The 19202-nt window shown below is 38.0% G+C and overlaps 5 protein-coding genes across 11 annotated transcripts in view; 3 read left to right on the plus strand and 2 right to left on the minus strand.

Annotated features, from left to right (window-relative positions):
• The window catches only part of LOC136245645 (uncharacterized), an 85705-nt gene that overhangs the window by 44393 nt on the left and 22110 nt on the right, over nt 1–19202 (plus strand). The gene's annotated exons all lie outside the window — the stretch shown is intronic.
• Nucleotides 584–4686, minus strand: LOC136245514 (uncharacterized). 2 transcript variants are annotated; one of them, XM_066037043.1, is made up of 11 exons: nt 3940–4686; nt 3745–3894; nt 3458–3632; nt 3242–3399; nt 3014–3181; nt 2457–2701; nt 2074–2210; nt 1561–1819; nt 1091–1281; nt 958–1039; nt 584–907 (listed from the first exon to the last, which is right to left on the minus strand). In XM_066037043.1, the coding sequence occupies exons 6-11, from the start codon at nt 2561–2563 to the stop codon at nt 592–594; spliced, it is 1092 nt and encodes a 363-aa protein (XP_065893115.1). In that variant the 5' UTR covers nt 2564–2701; nt 3014–3181; nt 3242–3399; nt 3458–3632; nt 3745–3894; nt 3940–4686; the 3' UTR covers nt 584–591. The 2 variants fall into 2 exon arrangements, with proteins under 2 accessions (XP_065893115.1, XP_065893116.1); XM_066037044.1 differs by lacking the exons at nt 3014–3181; nt 3242–3399; nt 3458–3632; nt 3745–3894; nt 3940–4686 and having other exon boundaries at nt 2457–2995.
• Nucleotides 4411–6026, plus strand: LOC136245862 (uncharacterized). The gene is made up of 4 exons (XM_066037324.1): nt 4411–5172; nt 5224–5364; nt 5426–5704; nt 5754–6026. The coding sequence occupies exons 2-4, from the start codon at nt 5227–5229 to the stop codon at nt 6024–6026; spliced, it is 690 nt and encodes a 229-aa protein (XP_065893396.1). The 5' UTR covers nt 4411–5172; nt 5224–5226.
• LOC136245447 (uncharacterized) lies at nt 5990–11700 on the plus strand. 2 transcript variants are annotated; one of them, XM_066036969.1, is made up of 12 exons: nt 5992–6198; nt 6668–6749; nt 6798–6888; nt 8112–8197; nt 8251–8344; nt 8574–8653; nt 8800–8897; nt 9713–9852; nt 9905–9970; nt 10703–10749; nt 11164–11315; nt 11358–11700. In XM_066036969.1, exons 1-12 carry the CDS (start codon nt 6159–6161, stop codon nt 11624–11626), a joined length of 1245 nt encoding a protein of 414 aa, XP_065893041.1. In that variant the 5' UTR covers nt 5992–6158; the 3' UTR covers nt 11627–11700. The 2 variants fall into 2 exon arrangements, with proteins under 2 accessions (XP_065893040.1, XP_065893041.1); XM_066036968.1 differs by having other exon boundaries at nt 5990–6198; nt 11164–11700.
• On the minus strand, nt 11600–19201 carry LOC136245446 (uncharacterized). Of its 4 annotated transcripts, none has more exons than XM_066036965.1 (25): nt 18806–19201; nt 18254–18348; nt 17865–18200; nt 17218–17248; nt 17126–17161; nt 16920–17075; nt 16482–16559; nt 16178–16432; nt 15956–16015; nt 15847–15900; nt 15666–15695; nt 15460–15510; nt 15246–15302; nt 15160–15192; nt 15056–15109; nt 14838–14897; nt 14752–14781; nt 14565–14698; nt 14415–14512; nt 14152–14257; nt 13982–14091; nt 13741–13933; nt 13620–13682; nt 11769–11924; nt 11600–11709 (listed from the first exon to the last, which is right to left on the minus strand). In XM_066036965.1, the coding sequence occupies exons 1-25, from the start codon at nt 18993–18995 to the stop codon at nt 11677–11679; spliced, it is 2499 nt and encodes an 832-aa protein (XP_065893037.1). In that variant the 5' UTR covers nt 18996–19201; the 3' UTR covers nt 11600–11676. The 4 variants fall into 4 exon arrangements, with proteins under 4 accessions (XP_065893037.1, XP_065893036.1, XP_065893038.1 ...); XM_066036964.1 differs by having other exon boundaries at nt 14752–14784; XM_066036966.1 differs by lacking the exon at nt 15460–15510 and having other exon boundaries at nt 14752–14784.

Raw genomic sequence — 19202 nt, forward strand, 5'->3', positions numbered from 1 at the left:
GCATTGAAGAATTAAGAGGGACCTTGGTGACGCAAAATAATGGCACCACAAGAGTTGCATGGAAAAGGAAGAGAGACCCAGAAGGTTGTAGCAATGCCTGCAAAAAACACTGCATTGAAAGCATCCCATTCCTCAACATGACCCGAAGTATTGGTGATTTTTGGAGTGTCACTGAGACTAATGATTTTCTGATTTCACCTATCCCTGATGTACACATGCGATACTTAGATGACAAGGTTAAGTTTTTGGTCATTGCAAGTGATGGACTGTGGGACGTAATGAACTCACAAGAAGTAGTGGATGAGATTGCCAGGAACACTGAAATTGATGACCGTCGTGAAACTATTCCACACATATTAATTAAAAAAGCCTTGAACAAATGGAACAAAAGGCAATGCATTGCTGATAATGTTTCTGTATTGATAGTATTCATTTATTGACATTGATACAGAATGATCAGCTATACAGATCGTGTTATATGTAAAATTAATGTATGTACGTGTAGTGTGCAACTTTTTTTTTGATACATATAATATTGTACTTAGCCATCCACAAAATGACTTAAATAATTGTATGACATGACCTTTTATTTTACAGAGAATATTTCAATGTAACAAAAAATTGTTTTAAAAACGTATCCCTTATTGGTCGAAGTGTAAGCACTTGTCTACTAGGAATACTTTTGGCTGACATTACTGATCTTCTGTCAGATTCTTCGACAATCCAAGAGTGGTGGTGGACACTGTACTCCAATATTTCCAGGGCATGCAAGGCCAAAATCAATTCATTGTCCACCACGAACAAATTTTTTACTATACCAAACTTGGCATGTGATTTATCCTCTGCACTCAAGACAACAGCAACTCCTGTCTTTAGCTTCACACCAGAAACCTCAGCAGTTTGTGTACTGAAATTATAATGCATTGAGTATTATTTTCAGGCTACTGATATACTCACCAGAAAACCATGTCATGTTCAGTTAAGGAATAAGATGATAGTTGATCTTTAAAATTTGTTGCTTGCACTGTAATGTTTTCTCCTGTACAGTATAATGATGCATAAAAGACTTAACTGAAAACATTAATGTTACCTTTCCCTATAATTTGACTTTTAAAGCAAAATCCTGAATCAGAATTTAACACATAGCACTGGTATGACTGCTGTCTCATTGCAAGTGAAAAAGTTACATTGATGAAATTCCCCATATGTGTTGCTAGAGACTTAAAATATTGGTGTTTTGCTTCATAACGCATTGTCCAGTACCTCACCAAAGGTCCAAGTCTGCAAAAAAAAAACAGAGACTTGACACAGGCATTAATATGCAAAATAATATGCTGCATGTGACCTCATAAAGTTTTTTGTAAGTTAAGTGTTGACAGTGTCATCAATGAGGTGATTATTGAAGATGTAATTACAAATTTCTTTGAGAGAAACCTTACCAACTATCAGAGGGAATTAGTATACATGAACAATTGTATATAGCTAGCCAGAAAATATGGCAATTTTTTTAAAGCATAAGTGATTGCTAGGCATTCACCCTAATAAATACAAATTGTGTACCTTGCCAAGAGACGTGGAACATGAATTAAGAAATGCATTTTAGGCAACACGGACTCTCTGTACAGAGTGACAAATTGTTCGAGGTTTTCTTCAATCAAAACTTCCAAATATCCAGGAGTCTCAGGATTTACAGTTGGTGCAAATATCAGATCTACTATGTCCAGTAGTTGTATATAGTGGACCCAATGTTCATCATCTTGTGGTATAAAATGTCCTATCATCACAGGAAGCATCCTTCCTAGTGTCCACATTTGTGAAGCTGTAAGAATTATTTCCATATACTGAACTGTACACATAGGCAATCACAAAAGTATTATGAAACATCACCACACATTGCACTAAAATTAAGATTCCCCAGTCACAATACACGCTGATTCCTTTGCTCATCAACCAGAAGTACCAATGTTTTGTAATATGTACACATTACAAAAAATGCTTGGTAAAAAATTGGCATGTGGACTTAATTTTAGATAATTATGAGAATATCCGACCAATTAATTTAACCTGGCATACTTGTCTGTCCAAGACGAGTTTTATCAGCAGACTGAAGGATAGTTGATGTCAATGGAGAAGGAATAGATATTGCTTCAAATCCATAATCAAAGTTGGACATAAGACTGTTTATATCATCATTGCTGAATAACCTAGTACTAGTTAAGAGACAAAACAAACTTGAATGATCACAAAAATGACTATACTTTAAATAAATTTTAAATAGCCCCCCCAACCATCGTCACAATGTAATTTAAAAGTGGGTATACTGTACATAGATAGAACGAAAGTAGGGAGAATACATTTTTTTGCGATAGTGACATTTTACTCTAGTATCAGGTGTTCATAATAGAAGAAGGGACTATTGGTAGCACACAGTATCAAACAAATAGCATACAAAATACCTTATGAAATAATTTAGCATTAACTTAGTTGTGTAGGGCAAATATCCTTCTAACACATCGTGCATCACATCGGGTACCACACATTCATCTGCTACATCAAAATACATCAATGAGTTGAGAATTGACTCCCTGTTAACTCCAAAAGTCTTAGAGTAATGATCTCTGATAGTAGGATTGTCTTTCAAAAGTTGGCAGTGGTGCTGATGGCTCAGTGGTGTTCGAAGATCGAAGTATTTCTCATGAAACTAACAAAAACATTGAAGAAATCAGTTACAAATGTAAATTATCATACAATCATGTTCTATGAGTAGTGTATGTACATTCTACAGTGTATATAACAGCAACGATTCCTGGAGAAAAAGTTTGATGAGTTCGGTAGATGAATGGAGGCCTATCATGAAGGGTCACAAGCTTCTCTTTGGTTAAACTTTCCCACTATATACTAGATCAGGTACTACATGTAAACTTCAAGCACATCCTCACATGATCATGCTATAACATAACCTAGCTGTTAATTTAAACTCCATGTACAACATGTGAGAAATTCTAAAACATACCTTGAGTTAAATTTCTGGTTTTGTTGTCAAACATTGTCTGCATAGTCTATAAGCAGCTGAGCTTTCTTTAAATCCTGCCACAGCACTGCTTCCTGGGTTGTCTCCAGAAACTGTAGCGATTGTTCCATAGAACTTTACCAAGCCTTCACATGTACTAAAAGTACAGCCCTATATACAGCCAACAAAGTATATTGAAGTATTCTGGTATACACAATAAAAAAGAGTTACCTTTTCTAGCTGTTTGATATCTTTAATGGCTGGCTCTAATATCTTGTCATGTCCATAAACTTCCAGCAGTGGGGCCTCAACCAAACACAATAATTGAATTGCTTCCAAAGTAGACCGGTACATCGGATGTATGTTTCCTATTGTATAGTAGTAGCAACCTATTGCAAAATATAGGTCATTCAAAGTAGAAAAATATGCCACCCTATAAAATCTAACCTATTTTGTGCTTCTTACGAAAGGAGCCGAGTGGGTTGCACAGTTCACATTCATCAAAATACAAGAAAATTTGAAGAGCATTGTGATGTGAACCAAACAAAGGATGGCATTTAAATTTAGGAGAATCACAAAAATCTTCCAATAATTCATCAGAACGTTGATGTCCTCTCATAATCTGAAATTATACAAAGGTTGAACTGAACATAACTGTTTAGAAACATGCACATGCGTACATTTATTAAGATTTCTACCATATTAGCTATAATACTTGATTAATGATTACAAACCTCTTCATACACAGCAGGGCAGTTAAGCATGTTCTTCAAAACTTCTAGTATTGGTACATATGTGAACTTTTAATCAACTTCTGTTAGTCGTCGTGATTGACCCTCACCAGTCCAAATATAGGATGTTCCTAATGTTATTTGTATGGGATCCTGTACAACCAAATTTACATCATGATTAATAACAAAATCACTTACCACAAAATTAAGGTATTTTCTATAATAAGACAATTGAAGATACTGTGTCTTAATATTAGCAAAAGGTGATGTGTATGGCGAAGTTTCATTAACCAGTGCATTTAGGCCGGGAATATCGTCAGAATTCACATTTAAAATAGCACGCAGGTCATCACCAAGCTGGCAAACAACATTAGTACATAGTTCAGTAACATCCGATAGTATCTCATCAACAGCTGATTGAGTTAGCCTTTTCCCTTCTTTTAACTTCAATATCCACAATGCTGCTTCCCTTTCTAAATTAGTTTTATTATTTGCCAAGGACTGTGGGGGACAATCTAGCGGCGCTGACTCAGGCGAATGACAAGGCTCCTCAGGCGAATCATTATACAAGTCTTCTGCAGAATCGGCACTGCTTCCAGTTGGTCTTTGTTCCTCTTGTTCGCACTCACTTACTTCCCCACGATGTTTTTTTCTAAGATGCCTTTTGTAGGTGTGAAAATTGTTAAAGGTGGTCTCACAACGAGTACCACTGCTATTTTCAAAGCCACATGTCATATGGAAATTATGAGAATTTCCATGTACTCTGCCAATGTGACGGTTTAAAAGTTGACGAGTTGGCACAGAGAAATCTTCGCAAAGATGGCACTGCATATAGTTAACTAGAATCAATTCAGTAGAGACGGCGGAACAACTAAAAATGCACGAGTTTAATCCTGCCTGTTCTTCTCAAATGACACCCTTGATGATTTGATCAGTATGACGAGCCTAAGAAATCCGGAAAGGCACACACTAGTATGGCGGCGCCCGTCACTTTGCATAAAAGTAAGGGTCGGGCGCCGCCAGACTACTTGATCACAGAGCAGCATGATGGAACGTGTTGAAACGATGTGCAGGTTACTTTCTGATGCTGGCTTTGATGATACAGTAGTAGACATATTTCGTGAAAATAAAGTTGACCAACAAGTTTTGATTAGCCTTGATAAAGAAGATATGCTAGAATTGGGTGTAGTGGCACTTGGCGACCGAAAAAGATTGCAGCAGCTTATCGTTAGCCTTCGTGATGTAGAAAAGGAGAATGTATGCCCTGGTGGGGGTGGCGACAGAGGCTCGAAGGATAGACGGAAGGATTGACGGAAGGAAGAAACATCCACCGTGCCTACTTGTACACCACGCTCTCCATTGTCCTCGCCATTGTCGTCGTCGTCGTGCGAGTTATCAGATGTACCTGGCAGTCATAAAGACCTTGAAAATGTAAGGCATATGTTTTCATAGTACTGTATAAAATCACAACCTTTTATGCAGTTCATGGAGGAAGATTTATTACAACCACACAGTGCAGAAAACTTGGCTGGCGAAGAGCTGGAAGAGAGCCTTCTATCCCATGAAGAAGAAGTTGATACACAAAATTCTACCGTAGTAGATGCAAGCCAGAAGTTGAATCAGGTAAATACAAAAAGCTATTACTTTAAAATGGCTTAATAATGGTTCCTTTTTTTTATTAAAGGGACCATCAGTGCAAGCTAGCATAACATCCAATGTGCCAGATTACCTTGAAGGATGGGAAGAAAATTTCACTGCACCAACTCAATTTTCAGAGCGTACAATGGGCGTTTTGTCTTCTGGTTTAATGTCTAAGTCTGCTAGAGCAGAAATCACACAAGCTACTACAGCAAAGATGCTTAATTTTTGCAAGTACCCTACAGCAGATCAGTATAACATAGTTGCCAAAAAAATTGTCACTAATCTACTTAACGGAAAGAAGGATAGTACTGGCACAGGATTTGTAAGTTGTATGTTATTCATATTATTGTACACTTATAACTATATGGTAGGGATCGTGGGCTAAGGGCTTGGAAACTCGGTTCCGCAACATCCGACGCAAGCCACGTTCTTCTTCTATTGGACTTGAATTTTCTCCACCTACTAAAAAGAAGAAGATAGGAATTCACTCATGTCCTCAATCCTCTGCATTGCTAGATGACGCAACGTATGATTTGCATTTAAAAGAATTAGAGAAACAACTGTCTAAGAAAACCAAATCTAAAAGTGCCCTTTCATCTCTAATGTATGGTGGCCGAGAAGGGTCAGCCGCTTCGGCAAAGTAAAAGCCGCTGCGGCCCGGTACAAACCGCGTCGGCCTAGTGCAAGCCGCGTCGGCCACGCCATATTGTTATGCTCACGTGACAATCGTTTGCGTATTGGTGAGCTGCAATAAGAAAAGAGCACGCAAACAACGAATGGATCAGGACGAGGATAAAGAATTCTCTATAGATGACGGTAAGCATGACTTGTACGAAAGCATTTTTTACATATATGTATGCTAGTGTATTAACCATGAATAGCCGTTTTCCCATGTTCTCTGGTTGCAGTTGTATTGGGAGTCCATTCTATTCACCACTCGGTGATTTCTCTTCGTGTATCATATACAGTAAGCATAGTATGACCCAGAGCCAGAATTTGATAGTCTTTAATTGCTTAGAATTATTTATTTGGATATATCACGTGAAAGGCTACTCATTATGTTGCCCCCAGACCATTGACATCAAGGTTTAATATGCCTAAATTTGGTCGGTCTTATTTACTATATAATACCTCGAGTACGTGCAAAATCACAATTTCCCCATAATTAGCGCTGTATGGTAGCTAGCACTGAAAGGATATTGTGAATTACTATAGTCACATACCCCATCATGCACTATAATATTATGTTGCACCAATTAGTTGTTTATGTACATATCTTTTTTAGTTATTGCTGAGTTGTTTTACTCTACAAGACAATACAAAGCTATACTGCAACGCTTAAAACTAATACATGGTATTGACAGAAGGTAAGAGAGTTTTGTGATCTGGTCAATTTCTAATGACACATTCTATAGCATGTCCTGGTTAAAGCGACAACTGAAAAGACTAGGTCTAAAGAGGCGTTCTCCAGACCCTCCTGACGAGACAGTAAAGACACTGATTGAAGTTGGTTATTTGGCTACTTTATATAAAGGCCAGCAAACGTTTGACCTAACAGTGAACCTATACACTGTATAATTTCTGTTATTGAGAAAGTAGACACTAGGGGGGTGGATCCAGGATTTTTTGAAGGGAGAGGTCTTGGAAATTGGTAAAAAATAACCCTTACGACTTCAAACAAGGTGATTCTGCACACCCTGTGCATTGTTTACACAATAATGTTCCTCCGGCATATCATATTGCCATGATGTGCACATCTAGCTAACCAACTGGAAACCTACACTTACACTGATGTTAGTGCAGGTTATTGCCTTACTAAGCTAATGTGGATATAGCTCACTACATGTACAAGCTGTTTGTTTACTGTGGCAGTACTACAAATGGTCAGGTTTTTGTTTGCTCATCTGGCACTCTCCTTTCTGGTTGTACAGAACCCGGAGTGATTTGATTGACTCTTTTCATTTTTGTGAAGTTAAATTGATCTTGCAGTGATGCCTTTAGAGTTATTAGAACAGTCATGTGATGTTACAAACTGGTTGATTTGAGAGAATCATCACTAGAGTCCACCATTGCCAAAAGAATATATACATTACAAGCTAATCAGACATCTGTGGCAGATCTATGGGTTTCCACTTATAGTGATTGCGTGTCTTATGCCATTTGTTGAGATTTGAATAATCCGCAGCACTTCAATCTATTTCTAGTTTGAATCCTGACTGTTCTATTAGAGTATTTTTACTTTTCCAAGGGAGCTTCCTCTGTGTTTGACCCTGAGTCACTGTCCCTACACTGCCTGCAGTCATGCAGTATAGGTAGTACAGGACAACATACAGTAATAGGGGCCTGTTGTGCACTCATAAACATACCTTACGGAAGAAAACTTTGGCGGTCAAAAACTTTGACGAATTTAGTGAATGACTTGTGATTCGCCAAAGTTTTTCCCACTGAATTGCTATTGCTATTGTGAGTCCTTATTAGTGTCAGCACATCAAATCACCAAAGTTTTTTCCGCCAAAATACTGATTCGCCAAAGTTTTCTTCCATACCGTAATATAATAATTTCTTGAGGAGGGGTCCCTCTGGACATATACTATTGAGTATTTAGTTATATAGTTGGTCACTGTAGACTGTACAGTAGGTCCATAGGCAAATCCACCAATTCAAGGATTCCTTTATATGATATATTTGTGATAATATGACTACTCATTGTGTTTGTATGTTATACGTAGTCAATAATAAGTTGCTCAAATCAACTTCGAGGATACCGGGCTGTTTGGAGGATTCTATACAGCAAGTACAGGCTGCCTGTTAGGAGGTACAGATTAAATTCCAAAGAGTATCAGTGTAGTATAAAGGGTATCCTTGTAGAGATACAGTTATGAGAATTATGAGACAAATAGATCCTGAAGGTGTTAAACTACGAAAGAAAAGGAGACTTAAGCGTAGATTGTACAATTCCAAAGTAAGCGTGTGGCTAAAATAGGAGTTGAAATGTATGCAATCAAATATTATGCATTGTTTCAATGCTTTTACTGCATTATCTCTACTAATTATTTTGCTTGCCATTATGCATACTCATTAGTGCATCAGATCATTTACAGAGTTTCATAAGTTGTTGCACTTGCAGTGATTTATAGTATGTACACAATGGAACATCTATGCTGTTTAAGATATATCCATACTTGTTATAGGGTCCAAATTACATCTGGCATTTGGACGGATATGACAAATTGAGTCCATATGGACTAACAATTCATGGATGCATCGATGGGTAAATGGAATGTGTAAAGTATTCTCATGAACTTGTACAGTAACTTAAATTTTGTAGTATATACTGCATAAGGGAGTTGATTTTGGTTGTCGTGTGCTGTGCTTATAGGGTGAATTGCCTATAACCTACTCTTAATTATTCTGTAGGTATTCAAGGAAACTGATTTGGTTAAAGCTCTCTCCAACAAATCATGATCCAAAAGTCATTTCTAGGCATTACCTAGAAAGCATTGAAACAATTAAAGGTATCATGTACATGTACTCATATATGTGACCTGGTCTGACAAAACCGGGCTTATCGCCTATTTCAAAGTATTGAGAAAAGACGGTTTGAAGTATTCAAAGTGTTGTAGCTCGCTAAAGGCTGGAGCTATGCCAGTGATAATTTCACACGTTTTACTACATTTTCTTACCTTCTAGAGCATCCATCTCACAAGCACCCAACTATTAAGTTTCCCGTCATTTTAGATAGTTTTTAAACCAAGGTTGACTGTATCAGGCGAGCTCAACTTGGGAGGGCGGGAGGGGGCTGGTGGTGGCACTAAGTTTACTGAAAAAAATTAAATGGCGAGGTGTTGGGATGGACAAGGTCAAATTATGGGCCATTAAGGGCTCAAAACTAGCCAAAAACAGAGGAAATTTACACAACAGCTCATTGTCCAACACCACGTAGCTGCACAGCCACACACAGCCATCTCCTGGTTGATGGGGCTTCATGAAGGCACCAGACCGCTAGTGCAGCTCGCCACAGGACTGGGGAAAAGCAGCCAGAAGAAGCAGACCACTGAATCCTGGCTGACTGTGCTGCTGATATTTGATAGTTCATTCATGTACCTTTGTATTTGTGGCAAAATATCAAACTTCCTGTGATGGGCGATGAGCCTGATATTGTCAGACTGGGTCACATACTTAATGAATGGTGGTACATGATTTTAATCGAAAGGTAACATCACTCAGATTTCCTTTGTATATTATAAATGCCAAATAGTTTTATATGAAAAAACAAAACACAACTATTTATATCATAAAGTATAGCCAACAGCTGTTGTTATTGATATAGGTTGTCCAAGGGTGGTACGTGCTGACCATGGTACTGAAAACTGCCTAGTTGCAAAATGTCACATTGCCTTCCGAATGGATCATGAAGATTGTTTGTCTGGTGCCAGGAGTTTTATATATGGACCTTCAACAGCTAACATTGTGAGTTCTATCCATGGTTTTATGGTTGTTTATATCTTTGTTCATTGTCAAGAGGATAGAGGCATGGTGGTCACAGTTGCGAAGGTTTAAGACCAACTGGTGGATAGATTTATGTAAAGTATGTCCTATATCTGACATGCTGAGCAATAACTCGACTTGCTTCCATTTTTCAAATATAACAACACATTGAAATATGCAGGGTAAAAGTTGTATGTTACAAAAATCTTATGCATGTTTTTTTTTGCTTCAGAAAACAGTAAAATAGACTATACCTTCAGCACGGTGATTGTACAAATTGATTGTTGTACTGTTTCCCATATACTGTAGGATAACAATGAAGTCATAAGATGAAATTTGAGAACAAAATGCATTAAGTTGGGTTTGAGCTCAGCTGATTGGTCACATATTGTATAGTTGGTACTTTATAAATTTTTGAAGGAATGATGTGCTCGTATCATTTATTACATAAAGATTCTAAAATGTTAGCCTATTTTGTTGTGCAACTTGACAATCACACGTACAGGTCATAGGCAGTATCTACCTATAGTTTGTCTACGAAGTTTTGATATCTCCATCCATGGAATAATATGGTACAAATGTAGGTGCAACACATGATCATTCAATGACATATTTATTATGATGAATTGATGATGCAATAAATTCCAGCAACCTCATAATGTAAATAATACGGGCACATTGCCCCATGGATGGTTATTCACATAGGTACTGTGGCTTAAGTAATCTCTTCCTCCGTACATTTGATTTTACTGGTTTTTTGTGCGTTTATCTTTGTGATCTGTATATAGTGTAGTGCATGCATGTATATTCAGGATATCATTGTTTTGCATAGGGACTTCAGTCTGAAGGACTTTATGACCATTCTAACACCATTCACAGGTTAGCTATCCCAAGAAATTTTAAATAAGATTTAACCCTTAAACACACAAAATTTCTGAGATTGCATATTCATGCCAAAATTAACTGCGCATCAAATGAAAGTGGTCCAAAGGTGATAGGAGGGACTGCCCCTGAGGTATATTTTATTTTATAAAGGAATGGGAAAGAGTCTGTGAGCTTTACACGGCACATTTTGGGTGCAGTTTAGTGCTAGGATTTTAATCTTAATACAGTAGAATGACGTAAACTGCATAGCCATAGAAGTTCATTTTAAAAGTTACAAGTCTTCGCTTGAGGACACGCTCTTTGTAAGTAGTACATGTATTTTCAGTATCATGTGGGCTTAAGGGTTAAAGTGTGCATCCCCCCTACAAAAACAATTTCATATGTGAACTGTGTTCTTTGTGATTTCAGATACACACTTGCCTTTTCATTTGCAAATCTGCTGCAGAAAGATCTAGATAGCTTTGCTGCTGATTGGAATTCTCACCCAATCAGAAAAAATAGACGCATTAAATCACCACATGGTTGTCCCGATGATCTATTTGACATGCCAGCATTGCAAGGTATCATATTTGTAGATGTTCTGTCAGCATGTAATTTTACAGGGGTAGAAGATCAATTGCAACCATTTGACACTGATTTATGGGTTACGTGCATGCTGAATGAATCCAGTTCATCTCCCACATTTTATCCAGATGATTTCAAGACATCTGCTACCACCATCTTACAAAGTGCTTTGGGATTGACACATGGTGGAATTACTCATGACAATTGCCGCAACGTTTACCTCACTTTAGTAGAGTTAATAGATGAACTGGTAAATAGAGGTATTACTATATGCTCAATGTTCTCAGCAACTACTTCAGCAATGTAAGCATAAAGTGCAAATATGATGTACTAAAGTGCAAATATCATTTTCAACAATTAAAAGTTTGTTTCTGACCACCATTCCATCACCTTTAACAACAATGGCTGAATAAGTAATTTCCAGTATGCACATGCTATAGGTAACTTACTTGGTCACTCGAACACCTCTTGCTGTGTTTGAGGAGGCACTGTTCAATAATCTTATAGTATAGCTGTAGGAGGTTTGGGGCAATATCATCGGCTGAATCATCAGCTATGGAGCGGTAGCCTTCCAGTGACCTCCTCTCTTCATCATAATGTTCGGTCTGAGTAGGAAATACCCTTGTTACATACTGTATGTGGCGCACATTCTGGAAAAATTGAAATTATTTCCGTCATTATAAACTTTCAAGGCGAAATATTCTCTTGGACAATATTTGTGACCGGATTTTGGAAAATCAGTTCTAATGTCACATTTGACAGTAAAGTATTTATGAGGAACTTATAACTTCACAGTAATATTTTCTATGCCTTGAATTATCAGAAATAATGTGAAATAATTCAGCAGATGCATAGCCTCCGTAACGGCAACCCAATGAATGGTATAATTCTGTCTGTGACATAAGCACTGATTTTTCAAAATCTGGTCACATTTTACTACCACCTTTTTAAACAGATCCTTTTTAAACAGATCATGATTGTGTAAGATGCATTGTTCCATCGGATCAAATTTAAAAGTATATTTGTAGCAAATAATTCTGATACATAGCAAACGATTGCTATGGCTGGAATCTTAGTTAGCAAGGCACCTGCCAATAACGCTTGCAGTGATGTTACAACTCCCACCATCGCACTTATATGGTAAAAGGAGTTTAAACACGCTTTGACGTGGTTATTTCTGCTGGTTATAATCCACTTCATGACACAATGTAAAGTTCTATATTATTAACTTTCATGGTCCAAGCTATTCACAACAATATTTTAACAATGACAGAAATTCTGACCACACACAATTAAGACATAGTATTTAAACAAGTACACAAAAATTGGAATTTTCAACTAGAGTAGGACATGATACTAAAAATCACAGTAAAACAATAAGAAGGGTTATATCCCTACCGTGCTCAAGCTGTGATTTATAGTATTGTGCCCTACTCTAGCTTGTTTCAGTACTTTTTCTCGATCTTACTATGGTCCCTACTCTAGTTGAAAATTCATTTTTTTTGTGTACTTGTTTGTTAACTTTTTATGCAAAATAATTATTATTACTGGTGCACCCACGCATACAGCATTAAATGAAATAAATGGCTATGCGCGTCTCAGATATTGTCTGAAAAGTGAAGTAGCATTATGCTTCGTTGTCAGCTATGCTCCACCCGTTACACAGCATTACGAATCAAGAACTGTTTGAAAAGCACCTCTACATTCTAATCAGCGTGTACGAAAATATGGACTTTTTCCATTGCGAAAGGGAAGCCATCACACGTGCACCATTTAGCTGTCAGCAAAAAATTAATGGGACACAAAGGAGGACACTGGTAAGTCCATGAAGGATGCATTGTATGGACTGCGGTATGCCAAAAGGCACCTCTCAGGCTGAAGCGACGTCAAACAGTGAAAAAATCAAGCCCATAGCATTAGCCATTATCGAGTTATGCTTGTCTGAAGGCACCAGGAAGTCAGTAGAAAATTATGTTTAATAAATAATGTTTAAAATTCTGTATCAACTTGATGAAAGGATCTAAAGGGTTGTTTGGGCTTAGCTTCAACTAACCAATACTGACTTATCATTGTTTGGGAAAAACGAGGCTGGTTTTCGGGTGATTCTTATTCGTGGGCCACGCCTACTCCTGTGTGGTCCCTACTATGAACCACTATCGTGGTTCATGATAACAAAGCCCTAAGCAGATGACTGTACAGATGCGTGCATGTGCATGGCATAAACAGACATACCCAAGCACTGCATATTAAATTTACTAGAATTCTAATACATTCAAGCAGCACATGTGTATCTAGCATACCAATTTCGGGTCATCTCTCTTCTTGTCATGCGCCACTTTCTTTGTAAATAACTCCAAAGCTACCTGCATGAATTCATTGCTTAACTATACACAAACAATCTTTAATTGCAAGTTTTCATACCACTCCATAGCTGTACATGTCAGTTTTCACTGATACATGTGCATATTCTGTTTCTGGAGCTGTGTACCCTGCTGATCTGGACACCATGGGTACGGTGATCACGGATCTTCCAGCTATCAACTGGGGGATTTCCTGTGAGAATCCAAAGTCTCCCAGTTTTGCACGGAGGTTTTCATCAAGTAAGATGTTGCGCCTACCAAACAAGGAATTTTAAATGCAGCAATATACCACCTGTACAAACAGTTTTATATCTCCATGCATGATGGGTGGTGTGGCCGAATGAAGCCATGCTAACCCACGGCAAATGTCTATTAAAATCTTTGACTTTAGCCTCCAGGTTAATGAAGGTTTCTACAAAGCAAAATAGAAATACAAAATTGTAAGATGTAGACCTTAATGCACCATGTGTACCTTAAACAACCGTTGATGAAGACTTCCTTGCTCCATAAACTCGTAAATCAGCATAGGTGGCTTTGAGCAATAACCCATCAACTCAACAAGATTCTTGTGACGACATCTAATTAAACAAAGGCATATAATGATGACAATATTGTATTTACATAATGCTGTGATTAGGGTCGACCACACTTTCAGTATTTTGATAATATGTGCAACCTTGTAAAGTATTCTAATTTACTGAATGGATCTCCCCCCCCCCCCCCCGACCATTATACCTTGTAAGTGCCCATGCCTCACAGTTTAGCTGTCCACCAGTTGTAAACTTTTCTGGGATATGCATTCCCAATTGAGCAGCATGAGCTACAGCTATAGTCTGTGTGAGATGTTAGTACGCATGATAAGGTACATGTACTCCATCTACATACATCGGTGAATTTCTTGATGGCAACTTTAGTTCCCTTCATGGTGCCGAGGTAGACATGGCCAAAGCCTCCCTCCCCCAATTTGGTTGAAAAGCCTTGTGATGCTTGTACAATGTCCTCTTCAGAGAATTCTGGTACTAAATAGGGACTATAGTAACACACGACCAAGCAAATCAAACACATACAGTACCATAAATAGGTAAATCGTTAGTTCCATTGGCTGCTTTTGTAAAGAAGTATATGTTACATACATACCAAGTACGTAGTTTGCCCCACCTTTGTCACCGCTTTGTTCTGGTGCAGCTGGATTCAAGTTTCCCTCCGTAATCGCCACACCTGCACATGTAAGACCGAGAAAACAATCCAAGAGAGCATAAAAATAATGTATTTATACAGTCCAAATGCTATGTAGTAGGGTTTAAAATAGGCTTAGTTTCAAGTATACATAGCTGCCAATATGACCTAGCATACTAGAGTCAGGCATATGTACATACTAGCATCTTCACTATGATCTGTCATAAGGTTGCTCCCCAATAAAACATCCTGATCTATGTGGTAGAGTATACTAAACATCAGTCAGCAGTATTGAAATACATACCACCAGAGTTAGCAACAGGTACTAGATCTTTACCTATACAAGAAACCGTACCATAAATTTACCTGCGAATGAAAGACAATTCATACTTCGAGTATCATTACGTGGCGGTTGATTACTGCGAAACTGAGGGAGCACAGGTAGATCTGCATATAATTAAAAATCATACCGTAAGGTACAGAGTGGTCACATAAAAAAAAAAGGGTTGGGGTAAACAAATCCATATTGCTTATGAAGCATGCAGTTTTCCACTGTGTTGCAATGCAAGTACATCCCAAAGGGTTTCTCAGACCAGTAACCTACCTATGGTGTCATCAGAAGCTGCACCCGACAAATGTCTTTCTCCAGAGCATTCTAACGTTTAAAAAAAAATGTTACGGTAGATGGTTATTCAAAAGTCAAAATGAATTCACTGTTGATTGTGCCTTCTACTTATTCCTCAGAATGGTAGCAGAAACTGCCTTAATATTATACCACTTTCAATGCATGTCAGTATATGCAAAACTCACTTTTACGTTGACTTTGGAAACTGCATGGGCCTGGATAAATACATAAGTATTTAAATCTAAAATGAAGTAGGATCTATACAATGAAAAGTAGTGAAACAAAAAGTTGAATGATGGTATCACAGTATAACTAGGTGGATAACATACTGTTTGATACAGATGCAATTAGAGTGCGTCAATTTACCATTATTTGCAATCACTGAATGTTTTGTCACAGTCTCTTCTACATACTCGATACCTATAAAACAGCATAGATTCATTGCTGTAAAACCAAAGAATGAACATGTATTTACCCTTAAACCTTTTCTTAGGCTGAGATATGACTGACGGTTCTGAATCACTATCTACAGTACCTATTATAGAAAGCATATAAACAGTGTACAAGTTGAAAGCTAGAAAAAACATCAAGTATAAAGGACAAAAAGGCATGATATTGATCATGACGCGTGGATTTTATGTACGGTGAATACCCAAAGCTTTCTATTCAGTAAAGCATGGTACTTTAAACAGCTTACTTGCATCTACAATAACTCGAATAATCTTCCCAACTACCACATCTGAGTTACACAAGGCTTTACACTGATACAAGCCTCCTTTATTGATGTACACCACAGGTGATGAAGGAAAATGCTGTGTACTGTCTCTTTCCCCAATGATTTCCCATTGGTAAGTGCAAATGCCATGAAGCGAAGCAATGCAATACAAGATCAGTGGCTGCTTCATGCTATGCACAGTGATAGCCGTAGGACTCTGCCACATAATCTTTAATTCTAAATAATTGGCAAAATATTCATGTTGTTTAACAATGCACCTTATTACCACTTGTTGCATCCTTGACTACATAGCCAGCGAAGTTGCACTGTGCATCATTCAGGGGCGACAACAGTTGAGAATTGTCTAAAAACAGCAATCCTGGATGTCAGCAATTGCTTATGAATAATACATACTGTTATTAGATTGTTACACACAGAATGCTACTGTTATGATTGTTACACACAGAATGCAATAAGGAAATGTAACGCTTCCATGATATCGTTACACTTGGGACATGCGGTGCACAAAACTGTACCTTACATAACAATCATAAGAATTCAACTTCTACAAGTTTATGTGCATACATGTATGCAATACATGCAGTGTTGTTTTATAAAGGAATTAGGGAGAGCCTATATAGAGCTTAGTAGCAAACTAAATTGGGAATGTAATTCTGAAATCCTTGTACTGAAAACAACAGCTACATAATACATTCATACATACTTAGGGAAATAGAGTACACTTGATATCCATCCTCTTCAGGATGGTACACTCCCAGTTGTGTGAAATCCTTTCCCAATATACAGCGCCAAATGTATTGCCTTGTCACATGGCTTCTGACTGAGTGTGGCCGTGCACGTGATGGTTGAAAATACTCAACTACAGGAAGAATTGTATGTATGCACATGTACACTAAAATGTAACTACACCTCTTAATGAAAACCAGCTCTCTTCGATATCGTATCCTTTGGAAAGACAGATTATATGCAAATACATACTACTAAGTAGTGTTTATGTTTACCTGTGCGCTTAGGAGACAGGACAGACGTTTCCTGTAAGCAGCAGATATAAAACTGATAGCTATTAAACAAACACCAAAATCAACAAGTCTATGGTACCATTCATGCAAGTGACTATCAGATCCGTTGTTTATTGGAGTATGGGTTGTACATATGTGAGCATATAATAGTGGAGATAGATGTATTACAGGATCTTGTAGCATGTAAATTTGATGTCATTTTTTCATGGGTTACCACAATCATAGGTAAATCTCATAGGTATACAATACCAATAACAAGGCAACAACTAGTTAGGTTGCTTGAATATGTGCAGCATCACTGGTTTAACATTGCATATCTTGTGTACATACACTTCACATATTTATTAATGTTTCTCATGAATGGGAATGTGTTTCTTGTGTATTGGTGGACATCATGTATGCCCACCCATCAAAAATTTTGTAGTTACACTACTATAATCAGTGGCTAAACACAAAGCCATGTGGACTATCAACACTAGCTGTGATTACATGAATACATAGAAGTAACAAAAAATACTCTACAAGCTTATCCTCCACAGAGTATAACATCGTAGTTCAACACTATCCCTCACACATTACATACTCTTGCTATAAGTATAGTCATGTTATTATAAAACACAACATTATACCTCATTACTTGTGTCTTCATCAGTTGGGTCTTCGTCAATACAGCCAACTCCAATTTTTAGACTGTTCGCAGATTTTTTTATCATTAATAAATAACTCCCAATTGTCCATGGCTTTTCCTTCCCCTTCACAGTTACATTTTCAGATAATATTCTGGCCCCATTCATCTTAAACAAAGCCAGCTTCTGTCCTCGTTGTACACTAACCCTACAGCTCCTAGCAGCCTTCAACGCAAAGGCATCATATCCCTCTGTCTTCTTTGTCTGCACTTCAACATAAGGACTTTTCTTACGACTAAACACTCCAGGTCGTCCTTCTTGCATAGCACAAACAGTAATCTATATTACCGAAATTCTCTATGTATTTAAACAATTGTCACAACTAGTCATACCAGCACAGTGTCATCTTGATTCTTTGTTGAACTGTCATTGGCAGATCCACGAGACTTCATGGATTTCTGCAAACTGTTAGCCCTTTCAAGTAAACCTGCACATGGTATTTGAAATTTTGTTTACTACTATGCGTACTGCACTAGATAATTTTCAGGCCCATAACCAGGGGGGTTCAAGTGGTTTGGACGAACCCCCGTTTGTAGGCTGCGGGACCGGCGGAGGAAAATTTAAATATTCAGTCACTCTAATAGAACATTCGGCACACTGTGACGATTCAACAGTAAATCACTGATTATTATAAGTTAAGTACTTTGATAGTACACATATAACGACCTTGAATTGTTGTTCAACAGTGTAGTGACTGTCCTAAAAAAATTGAGACCTTTTTTTGGCCTTGACTTGACATTAGAGCAGAAATCTTGAGCTGCCTCACTATTATGATCACCTTCTGGGAATATAGAACCCCCTCTGAGAAATCCTGGCTACAGGCCTGATTTTATAGGAGATAAGTAACATACACATATGTAAGCTATACAACTATGCACAGACACCTTGGATTTGCTCTTCGTTTTCTTCCTCAGGTTCATGGTCGCGTGGCTGGTCCTGGGACTTGTGTCCGCGTGTCACTGTTTTATTGCTGGCTTCCGAGCTGGCTTCCAGAACTTTGGAGCTATCTAAAAAAAATTCTCCTATGTTCCGTAACAGGGAACTAGGGCATTTATCGCTAAGGTTCAATTGCATTACCGAACACGTGTTAGGATTTTCATTGCATTACCAAACACGTGTTCAGGTTCACGTGCACTTTAAAATTAGACTCGTCTAACACGTGACTCGTAGGCCGACGCGGCTTTCACTAGGCCGACGCGGCTTGTAACGGCCGAAGCGGCTTTTACTGTGCCGAAGCGGCTTTCACTGTGCCGAAGCGGCTGACACTTCTCGGCCACCGTA

The sequence above is a fragment of the Dysidea avara genome, chromosome 15 (assembly GCF_963678975.1).
Source record: "Dysidea avara chromosome 15, odDysAvar1.4, whole genome shotgun sequence".
NCBI classification, from domain to species: Eukaryota; Metazoa; Porifera; class Demospongiae; order Dictyoceratida; family Dysideidae; genus Dysidea; species Dysidea avara.